General features: G+C 41.1%; 1 protein-coding gene across 1 annotated transcript in view; it reads right to left on the reverse strand.

Annotated features, from left to right (window-relative positions):
• The window catches only part of phip (pleckstrin homology domain interacting protein), a 39700-nt gene that overhangs the window by 24764 nt on the left and 2550 nt on the right, over positions 1-12386 (reverse strand). The window contains exons 5-13 of the mRNA XM_056404833.1: positions 10790-10940; positions 10428-10526; positions 9934-10094; positions 6460-6681; positions 5433-5533; positions 4921-4991; positions 4309-4409; positions 3750-3790; positions 3111-3209 (exon numbers count right to left, since the gene is read on the reverse strand). Coding sequence (XP_056260808.1) covers positions 3111-3209; positions 3750-3790; positions 4309-4409; positions 4921-4991; positions 5433-5533; positions 6460-6681; positions 9934-10094; positions 10428-10526; positions 10790-10940 — 1046 coding nt within the window. The remainder of the gene's footprint in view (positions 1-3110; positions 3210-3749; positions 3791-4308; positions 4410-4920; positions 4992-5432; positions 5534-6459; positions 6682-9933; positions 10095-10427; positions 10527-10789; positions 10941-12386) is intronic.

Below are 12386 nucleotides of genomic sequence, written 5' to 3' on the forward strand. Positions count from 1 at the left end.
GGTCTCACTACCGCCCCATCACGTATTACTCCTGCACAAACATTACGTTGCCGCACTCACCACCCTTGAATCCAGCTAGTCTTCTTCCATTGACTGACAGTGACACTGAGCACGATTGCCTTACAGCAATGTGAGATGGTTGTATGATATGCCAACAAAACAGAAAAATGAACAGCACAGTGAGACATGACCATTTAGAGCCTCCATCAGGTCCCTTTGTAAATATATATATAGATTTTGTTCATATGCCGAGCTGTCAAGGTTACAAATATTTGCTTGTAATAACTGACCGCTTCTCAAAATGGGTAGAATGCGTTCCAACCCGAAAAGAAGACGCACAAACAGTTGTAAAGTGTTTGTTGAAAGAGGTGATTCCAAGGTTCAGAGTGCCAAGTGGAATAGATAGCGACAGAGGGCCAGTGTTTGTGTCAAAAATCACGCAGAATCTCTCAGTTATACTAGGAATCAAATGGCAACTACACATTCCATATCACCCACAGAGTTCATGACAAGTTGAAAGAATGAATGCAATCATCAAAGAAAGGTTGACTAAAGCAGTAATGACAGCTGGCCTAAAATGGCCGGACGTGCTACCTCTTGTGTTCTACTCAAATCGAAGTGCACCAAATTCAACAACAGGACTTAGTGCTCATGAGGTGTTAATGGGAAGACCAATGTCCACAGGGGTAAATCCTCCTTTAACACCACACAAAACCACATGGCTCTGGACGGATAAGTTCATGACTGACTATGTAAAGAAACTAACAGAGATTTTGAGAAAATATCATTTGCATGTGGCTGAGAGACTCCCCAAGCCATTGGATGAACCAATCCACCCTTTCAAAGAGGGGGATTATGTACTAAACAAATATCTGGAAAAGTATCTTAGTCTCCTAGATGGAAAGGACCGAATCAGGTGCTGCTAACTGAGTGAACAGCCCTGAAAGTCGAAGGCAAGCCAGAATGGATTTAAGCCATAAGTCTAAGCAAAAATGACACCAACTGATTATGTTGCTGTAGAAACACCAGAAAAGGTTGGAGATGGAGACGTTCTTTTTCTCCCATGAACAAGACGAACTCTGAATTCTGTTGTATTTGAATGTCCTACGGGAAGATGTGCTGTCAATGACTGTTATGTTACCTGCCCTTTAGTCTACTCTAGAGGCAGAGGGTACTGGACCGCATATGATAAAGAAATGGTTGAAACTGAACTGAGTACACCCAGGACCGTGAAGGTGACATTCACACCCGCATCAAACTCACACAGACCTCTTGAATTATGGTGTTTTACAAAACAGCAGTTAAGAGGTGCTTCAGACTGAAACCAGTGGGAAGTTAGTTATCAGGAGAAACCAGGCAAGTCTGATCATGGTGGAATGTATGAATACCACTGCCACACAGACGATGAACAATATGTCTTGCAGTGTGCATCAAACAGCTAATAAAAACGAAAATTCGGGCCGTAGTCTGATGGTTGACTATGCATGAGACTGCAAATCTTAGTAACTGTTGTTGTTGGCTGTGTCAAAACATGTCGACATCAGTTCACTCACCAATGTCTAGCCCGACCCCATTCTCCAAAGCTGATTATGAACAATTTAATTGGAATAATTTAGCTACAAGGTTAAAGATTATGACTTTGAACCCTTTGATGACTGGATGCAGCAACTAGGTATTGATGCCATCACTGAGAATGATGACCGAGAGGATTAGGAGAAAATGCATCCAGAGACGAAAACACTCTGACAACCAAATCAGAGGTTGAAAGAAATTGTTTACTCTTTCCATATATAGCAGTTAAGTTTGACTTTGTGTGATTTGTGTAATGTCTTTAATACTCTAAATAAGTTTTTGATTTGAATAACTCATATAAGCTGAGGCTGAACGATTAAGTTTTGAATGATTGTTTGTTGTTTTTCTATTATAATAATCACAATAGCATGTAACTTAGAAACCTTATGTTTGATTGATTTCATGGGACATGAAGACGCTGCTAATTAAAGTTTTACTCTGATGAAATGACATAATCACATCCTCTCAGCACCTGTATTCATCGCTGCGTTCTTAATCATTCTGTAACAATGTGAAGAAAATCATGACGTACAATAGATTACATATTATCTCAGTAAATAAAGAATACACTGAAGGTTAATACCTATCTCAACAATCACATGGGAAGAACAAGGATGGTTCGACATGATGAATTCCATACCACCATGCTTCATAAGTGCTTGTAACCTCTCCATGGTGGTGACCCTCTACTGTACGGATAGTACACGGGTTAAAGACACACTGATACCTCAGGGTTTAAAAATAGGTCTTTCCTCCCTGTCATCGAGGTTTTGGCCTTAGACCCATCTCTAGGTTAGAGTAGATAGTGCAGGTGTCTTTTTGTCCCTCTTTGGTCAACACAAGGGGGGTTTTTGGCTCCTGTGAGTAGGCACATGTGATTTAAGACCTCCATCGTGAGCTCCTTTAACACTTTGGTGTTTCAGGGCTTCTTCATTCCTCTGAGGTTTTGCCTCAAGCTGCCCTTGTTGCTAACAACCATGTTATGTGCATTTATTCTTATTGTTGTCTCATGCTTGTGTTTGTATTCATTCAGGCAATAGAGACCTTAAAAGCCTGTCAGTATCATCTCCATTCATTCACTTTCGGTGATGCCCGCAGTGAATCTATATTCTGCCTGGAAGCAATTGGGTAATCAATCACTGTCACGCTTTATGCCACAGGTGTCACAGAGTTGTTCTATTTTTTTCTTTAAGTTAATCATTTATGCCCTGTACATTATGAGGCACCTCACACAATGCTGAATACATAAATGCAGATGTATGTAATTGAAAGAAAAACATTTTGCTGGTGCCACAAAGGGATTTAAGTCTCCTCTAACTATTGCTAAATAAATGTTTTTACTTCAAAACAGACCATCGTTTTCAGCAGGGATTCCCACAAACAGTAGGTCTGGGACTTTTTGTTCACAAAATGATTGATTTTTGTAAAATTTAGCCTGACATTATAACCCGCAGGATCATCCCAGCCCACGGCTCTGAGCTCTAAGCACAACAGCTCTGGTGGAAAAGCTAGACTTTGACAGCCGTACACACACTTACCCGGGTAATTTGGTCTGCATGTCCAGCAGAATGCTTCTCCAGCCCTGAGGCTGCAGCTGCCAGATTCGTGCTGTACCATCCCTGCTGCCGCTCACAAACCTACAACACACACACACACGCACACACACACACACACACACACACAGATTTATGAACACATACAGTAATCATGCAGCAGCTTAACAGTAAATATAACACTTGGTTCTATTTCAACGTTCTGCAGTACAATGGCTGCTTTCATCTGCACACATCAGTATACACTAATTGTATGTGCCCTCCCCTTCTCTGTCTCTTCCACCCCTCCCCTTTGCATAGACAGCCAACCTCCCTCACTGCTGAGATTACAGCAGCCCAGGGGAATTACAGCTGAGCTTGTTTTTCTGCAAACTCCACACAGGCACACATCATTTTACACTCAGCGAGTGCATGATTTCTGCAAGCGTACGTGTGTGTGCCTATGTGTGTGCGAGAGAGAAGGTGTATTAGAGCGTGTATCAGATAGTAAGTAACAGTGGTGTTTCTGCTGACACTATCAAGTTACATTACAACACCCTGAGGGTCCATAAAGACAAACAGCAGTGCACACACAAAAATTAACTACACCAACTATGTAGCCTGTGCAAACCTGTGCAAACTCACCTGTCACTGCAATGTGAAAATTGGATGCTGTCGACTTTGTCCTGAGTGAGAAAAATACAGAAGAAAAGTCAAAATAACACACACAATGAGTAACAAGCATTTCCTCTGCCAGTCTTCCAAATCATAACATCTTTTACTGTGTATTACCAGTAAAGCATGTTTAACTCAAGGTCTGCTTACAAACTTTTTCCAGAGCTTTCACACAATCTCACTGTCTTCCCCAGCAGATGGAGTTTGCTCAGTTGTCATGGAGAATGATGACAACTGTCTCCATGACAACAACAATAAAAATCTCCACAACAAAGTTAAAATCCAGCTGCTGAGGAAGACGTATGTAAGTGAATCTTGAAAATAAAAACCTGACTGACTGATGTGGACACAAAATACAGTTTTTTATTATTTTTGCATGTAATTGTTTTACAACAAAAACAAATCATGGACAAGACAAGCAGATAAATTATACTTGATGATGACAATGTACTTTCTAAGCATGTTACTATGACATGCAGAGAGTTTTTAAAAAGCACAGTTATTGTAAACAGACTCTTTGTTGACTCACTGTATGAGACTCAAGCTCAGAGATCTTCTCAGGTTGGCCTGAGCCAAAGTAGTACACCCTGATGATGTGATCCGTGCTTCCTGTGGCCAGGAACATACCACCTGGACACACACACAGGATTAGGGTAATTTTTGTTAGGCTACTGCACGCAGGCATTCATTTACAATTATTTAAAAAAAATCCTTTTTAGGGGTCCTTTCTGTATCTTTGCTTCTCTTCTGTTTCATGCCTGGGGCATCGTAGAATCACAATATCCATATATTTCAGTATTTATAAGATAGATTTAAGCTAAATAATAGAATACATAATGGTTCATATACACTTGTTCATATACACTAGGTCAAACTGTGGTGAGTGCAAACTTTTCAACCTTAAGTCATTCATCAAACATTTATTGTCAATAACATCTCAAAACAGAAATATAACCTCAGCAACTGTGAAGCACACTTATTCCACATTTTCTGACAAGCAGCAGGCCCCTCTTCAGTCTGGCTCTCTATTGTGCCAGCTCTTCAGTTAATCTGAGATAATTGTGCACTTTTTTTTTTTGTTTTTAGTTCCATCTCCGCTGGTGTGGAAGCATGCGTGAAAATCAAAGCGAGCTGTTCTCACCTGCGCTGAAGGAGGAGCAGATCATCTGGACGCCAGGTCTGGAACGCTCTGTGAATTTACTGGGCCTCTGACTGGACATACACACGAGAACAGAAATCGACGGTTACAGTGAAATACAGCCACCGAGTCTGAACATATTGTATTGAATTTATATGATTTAAAGAGAGCAGGTTTCGCATGTGGGCAGGTTTGCTGAATTAGGATCACTGTTACACATTGCAATACTTGGCATATTCAATACATATAAACAGCAGAAGTTCGCAATCCAATCCACCAGAAACATGAAGTTAAGAAAGAGATAGTAGTCATATAAGTGTCACTGTAACAACGTATTGTCAAGATACCACACAATAAATAATAAAACCCTAAACATCAAGGATTTTCACCTTGTAACAAACACAGCTATAATAAAAAAAAAAAATTACAAGAAAATAACATTTTCAGCTTGAGAAATATGTCATTTCGAAAGTTGTGAACAGCACTTGTGCAGGTGAGATGTTTGTGTTTCTCACCCGAACTTGAGCGTGCGTGCGTCCCACTGCCAGAAGCAGATGGTGCCGTCTGCTCCAGTGGAGGACAGGTAGCGCTTGGAACCACTACAGAGAGGAGAAAACTGCAAACACAACCAAATACAGGTTACAGCTGATCACTGTGGTAACTAAAATGACATAACTAACACTACAGCAAAAAATAATACAGGATTGCAATTACCAACATTACAATGTAGGGAGAGGCGAGAGATACATAGAGAGTTCTCTCTCTCTTTCTCTGTCTCTGTGCTATAGATCTCCATTGTTGCACAAAATTTATTTCAATGCTGGAAATAGCCCCCAACAAATGCATTTACTCTTGTTAGAGCAACAAACTGAAAACTGTAGTGACCCGCTATTTCAGGAAATTACTTATGCTTTAAAAAAAATAATGGTAATGAATAAACTAAACCAGTGCACCGTTTGGTCTTCTTAAGGGAATTTTGACAATAAGAAAAACAATGCCTGCTTTATCCTTTAACAACATCATTATCTTATAACATCATTATGCACATTTCTGACCGTATCAATGAGTCTGATCCAATACAATACAATTTTATTACATACTGGATATCAGCCAGTCATGTCATCAATCGCCCATATGTTGGAGGTTTCATCTTGACCTCATCTACTTAACATATAAAGCTCAGTGGACTGCAGTAAAGTTTCAGTTGTTCATAATATAAATGTAGTTTTAGTGGCTCTCCATTCTGAAATTACACAGAACACGTCGTATTTGGCAGTATGAAATTAACCAACATGCAAAATACCCACATCATGCAAAATAACCACAATCAGCTTGGCTCCAACTTTAGTTTAACAAGAGTGCATCCAACCAGTTTGGATGCAGTTTCAATAACATAATGTTACAGACACAGATGCACACACTCTACAGACAGAAAGACAGCCCAAGGGCAAAGATTAAAAATATTTTTAGTGTCTTTCACTTCCTCTTTTTGGGCAAACCAAATATACACAGACAAACATACATCCAAAACCATCCTCCTACCTGTAGTGAGGTGATAGAGGCAGCATGTCCCTCTAGGACGGCCAAGGGGGCGCATGTCTGTAAGCACCACACTCTGATGGTCTTGTCACAGGACCCAGCAGCGATCATGGTGTTCTCGTAGCTGACGGCCATGTCTGAGATCTCAGCAGCATGGCCGCGCAGCGTCGCCAGCAGTCGTCCGTCATCTGTTCCCCAGATCTTCACAAGGCAGTCGTCTGAGCCCTGGGAAAGAAAGACAAATCCGTCAACATGGCTATCAGACGCGAATGAAGACTAGTATTTTAGATAGTTTGAGAAGTGGCGTGTCTTCCTCTGAAGCACACTTCGAGTAAGACAAATTAAACATGTCAAGTTCAAAAAGACTTTTAAAATCCATCTGAGCTCGCTGCAGCCTGCAGACTGTCAGCAGACTGGAAAACTTGGAACACAAACAGAGGAGAGACGGAGAGTCATCAGATGCAAAAATAGAGGTGATTAATCTACAGTCTGACAAAGAGTGATAATGAACATTTGAAGGCACTAGATTATCAAACCATTTACATGCTGCTACTAATTTGATTATTACCAGTGAAGGGAATAACACTGCAATTGTCATGCAAACACCTTCACTATACTATCTCAGGTCAAGGACCAAGTAACACTAAGCATTTGCCAATTAACACAAATGTCGCTGGAGTGAGTATATCTTCGATCATGTTTGATCCACTTGTGAGGACCCAAGGTTGAGACGCAGAGAAGTTCGGTTGTCAGTGGTGGAAAATTAAATTAAATACATTAATAGACAGAAATGCAAATACACTAAGTACTTACAATGTCTGTTCTTTTATTTTGTACTGTTTTCTTTTGGCTAAACTACAGTATATTTGAAAATTAAAATGATCATTAAACATATTTTGTAAATTCGGTCTAACGGGGGAATCAGGTTCTTGCAAACATGTTAATGTTTCCTCAAATTCTTTCCTTCATTTGGTTTTTCACGGTGACAGGATTAAATACAAACAACAGGAACAACAAACGTACTGACTCACTACTCAGAACTGAGATTTTTCACACCACTGTGAGACAGACTGGCCTGCACTGTGAGCACACCTCGCTTCGGCTCAACTGCACTCAAGACGATAGAGTAAAATCAAACTGCAGAGAACCACTAATGTGTGTTGGCTGTGGCTTCAGTAAGACCTCACAAGAAAATGTCTCATCTTGACAAAAGCTGTTGTGTGTTTCCAGCAAAAGTGCAGTTTTAGATGGAAGGTCCTCTTGGTGGAGTATTTAGTACTAAATTAGGAAAAGCGATGTAAGAAAAGAATGGAGAACAAAAGCAACTAAATTCCTGAGGCGGCTTCTTAAACATCCTTTAATCTAGATTGAGGTTCTTGATCAAGCATTTTCAATCAAGACATGAAAACAGCCTTCGGGGACTCAGCTGAGAATTTCTGGCTGTGATCCAGTTTGCCAGGGGTTAAAATGTCTGTGATTCAACACGGTGCCAGAACCATCTGTGCCCCGATTAATATCTCAAAATAATTTCAACTAATAGGTAACCAGTAGCAAGATGTTAAAACTCATAAGAGCCTGGTTTGTGCAGTTTGTTAAAGCTAAAAATAGAGCAGAGACTTAAGAGTGTAAGAATTCATAAATTTGCAGACTGATTGTCAAGACTCAAGTTTCAATCAAAATCAGCCATTTCTGACAAACAGGGGGGATAAGGCTCTGATGACAACATCAGATTATATTACAGTTAGTTGGTCACAGAACATGCCGAACCATTCATTTTATATCTGCAAAACATTTTAAAAGACAGGCCGCGCCGTCAGCGTCCACATAGATTTTAGAGGAAATGTGAGATGAAAACACCAACCCCCTCCTTTGAATAAATCATAATCACTCGCTTCATCACCAGTAGAGCAGAGCCTGACTGGAGCTGTTATTTTCTCTGGACTGATCAAAACACCAAGCGGTCCCTTAGTTATTTAGAAAAGCACAAGGACAAATTATAGCTGTGGCAAGATGGTCGAAAAACTGATATGGCCAAATGAGAGCAATGCTTATAAAGGTGCAGGGTTTTGAGATGCCGGCGAATTGGCACAAACTTTCCTTGTTGCTAAAGATGTGAAGTTATGTTAGATACTGTCACAGGGACAAACAATCCATAGTCCAGCTGGTCTAATTTGTCCTTCCCAATGGCCATGATAATGAGCTTGCAGCCGTTTCTAAAGCTATATTACTCAAATCCATATGGCTGTTCGCCAATCAATTGTTTAACCAAACCTATACGCACATGAACATTGATCACACATGATCACGGTGAATGTTTAGGCTAAACAAATTAATCAACTATCAATCAATCTGCCTGCCACTGCAGCAAAGCCCGAGTAAAAAGACTGAGGAGATCCAAAAATACAAAAATATATAAATAAAAATGATCTTGTGATGAAAGGAGACGGCGAGGCAGAGAGAGAGAGAGAGGGAGAGCGAGAGAGAGAGAGCGAGAGCGAGAGAGATAGAGAGAGAGAGAGAGAAAAAAAATTAGCTGAGAGAAAAAGGGGAGAAGGAGAAAGTGAGGGAGACTAAGAATGAATTTTAATTCTGGCACTTAGCCAGCGCCTCAGAGGAAACATTTTCTCCAGTTATGATGAGAAATAGCAAGAAGAAGGGGGGGGGGGGGAGAAGAGAAAGGGAGGGAGAAAGGAACAAAGGAGGGGCAGTGCAGGATAAGGGACGGGGAGAGGAAAAAGAAAGAGAGAGAGAGATAACGGGAAAAAAGAGAGACAGAGAGACCCCCCCACCCCTCAGCAGACAGCCATTTTTAGAGATTTAAGAAGTGAAAGCTGAAAATGGTGTATAGCAGCAGGCAGTGTTTGACTCAAGGATCCAAACAGAAGGACGGCAACATTAAATCAACATTATCTCATTGTTCGTTCAATATTTAACAGATCGCCTGTGCTGCAGCTCCAACACCACCACATGGAGAACGAAGCTAACACAGCATAATATCTACAAGAAGAAATCCAGGGGGCAAAGGTCAGCATACTCCTTTTGACAACATGGGAATTCCTTGTTTCCTCTCTTTAAGACATGATCCTCAACATCATAAAGCTGTGTATGAATTTCTCTCCTGAAAGGCTGAATTCAGCTATAGCTGTGAGTCAGCGAGTAAAAAGCATCCCACCCCGCTAAGGTAAACAGTAATTACCTCCTACCAGAACTGTTACAACAAGGAACACAGATGCTTGGTCATCTTGGTAAGCAAAAGACAGCTTGTAACAATCAAACACATGCACAACACACAAGAGGTGACTCTAAACAAACACAGAACCAACGCTAATGCACAAAAAATGTCAGGAAAGTCACTTTGAACAGGCTCCTTCAACACCAGCACACACACACACACACACACACACACACACAACACACACACACACACACACACACACACAGGCCGCACACCGCCACACACAAAAACCACAGCCTTACCGTGAAGATGCGCCGTCCCGTCCTGTCGAAGGTGACGCAGTACACGGACGACAGGTGTCCCAGGATCCTCTTGTGCATCTTCATGTGCTGGTACACAGCGGTGGGCACCAGCTGCCGCAGACGGTAGGAACCGTTCAGTCGACGGCCGTAGCTCGTCTCCACTGGGCGTCAAGCAAAGATACACATCAGTAAGGACAACGTGAAATGTGGAGAAGACAGTATCCAGTTAACAAAAACTCACTTATTTAATGGAAAAAAGTAAAAATGGGCGACAAGTCTATTTATTCCTTGCACAAAAACACACTGTGATTTTGAGGGAAATCAATACTAACACTACTGTCAAATGCTGCTGGCAGAAGAGACTTTGGCAAGCAAAGATACAGCGTAGTATGTAAGATCTGACTCATAGACCAGAGATCAAAGGAACTAACAAAGAGGAAAAGTTGTTGAATTAAATTTTTTCTTTTGTAAAATTCAAGGTTTTTCTTCCACACCAATATTAGGTGGGCTCCCATAGATAATTGGCGGCTCCGGTGGTCGTCCACAGTGAAGTGCAGCCAGTGCTGAGCCCTTCCACACAACATGCTTGCAACCTAGAGAAAGAAAAACATAAAAGAAAAGCATTAATACACATTAAACACACACAGCATACAGATACTATTACGACTTGGCCTGTGAGAGCTTTTCTGTATGCAGCTACACTTACATTTGCATCAGCACATGAAAGAATGTATTTACATGGGGTCTGTTAGTCTACGCGAATATGCAGTAAGACATAATATTTGCCTGAGAGGGCGTGTTTGCGTGCGTGTACATTAAAGTGGCTCATGTTCACATGGACTGTACATCCACTCACTCTTGCTGGTGCGAAGGAGATTCTGCCTGCCGGCCCCCAGCAGGCTGGTGAGTCCAGGCACGCTGGCAGGGACCTCCCTCTCCAGCAGCGGACAAACTCTGGTGCAGACCTGCAGCAGGTGGTCTGGACTGATGTGCCGGTAGAGCTTCACCTGATCCCAAACACACACACATGTATCTCAGTTTGTAATCTAACTGATAAAGGACAAACACCAGTCAGAGGTGATCAGGGCAGTAAGTAAAGCGAAAGAAATTTGTTCAAACTTTTCCCAAAAGATGATGCATCAAGACATGAAACATCTACTACCTCTACTTTTTTGTTGCTCAGAAAAGAAAGCTCCCTATAAGAATTAACATGCTGCCACATTATTTCTCCAAACCTAAAAACCTACTGGACACTTTGAGAGATAAAAAAAAACATCTTCAGTGGGTCTTAATTAAAAATAAAACACTGGCTGGCAAGTGAAAAAAAATAATAGTTAAGCATTTACAAGTAACTGTGGCCTGTAAACAAAAAGATTTGTTTTCTGGCTTAAATCCATTTAGTTTGGGGCGTCGTGTGGCGTAGTGGTCTAAGCAGGCGCTCCATGTGTAGAGGCTACAGTCCTCGCTGCAGCTGGCCCCGGTTCGAGTCCCGCATCGGACGGCCTTTACTGCATGTCATTCCCCCTCTCTGCCTCCCCATTTCCTGTCTCTCTACTATCCTGTCCAATAAAGGCATAAAAAGCCCAAAAAAATATACTTTAAAAAAAAAATCCATTTAGTTTTAAATTCTGAAGCACATAAACAAAAAAATCAGCATCATTAGAAAAAGCAAAAATCAAGGTCACTCCCCCAAACGCCTTTTTGGTTTGCTGAGTACTTCAGAATTCAATTGGAAAATTGTCCTTTTATCAACAAAATTATTACTGCCTGCCAATTTCTGAGTATTTCAACACAAATAAATTGAGAGAGAATAATTTGGAAAAATTTAAATGATTACACACTTTTTAACTGCATGAATGGGATAAAATGATATCTGCAACAAAATGAATGCTTCAATTCAGTTATGCTGTTTGTCTTTTAAATGGATATGGATACAGTTTACAACAGTGCGGTGCAGCAGCAGCAGCAGCAGCAGAAGAGGGGGGCGTGGCAGGCAACATAAGCATGAAGCAGACTGAAAGCCACACTGTTATAAACACAGTGTGTCTCTGATTCCACTGACACATGGAGATGCTCCTGCATGGCCTACTTCTGAAAACACACAGACACACACGACTGAATGACTGGAATAGCAGCTCCACAGCACAGGGGGAGAGAGATAAACATGCAGCATGCAGCACTGTGTTTATTTCAGGATGCAGGATTATTTTAAATGTATTAATTTCAATCAGACATGCAGTAATCAGCTTTGTTTCAGACACATCAGATTTAAATATCTGAACTGGGTCAAATAAGCCTGAAATGAAACAATTACTCTCTCTCTCTCTTTCACACACACACATTTTCTCCATTCCTTTATCTGAGCACTGACACTAACACTTATTCTCTCCCTGAGACACACACACACACACACACACACACACACACACACACACACACACACACACACACAC

Source organism: Seriola aureovittata, chromosome 19 (assembly GCF_021018895.1).
Source record: "Seriola aureovittata isolate HTS-2021-v1 ecotype China chromosome 19, ASM2101889v1, whole genome shotgun sequence".
NCBI lineage: Eukaryota > Metazoa > Chordata > Actinopteri > Carangiformes > Carangidae > Seriola > Seriola aureovittata.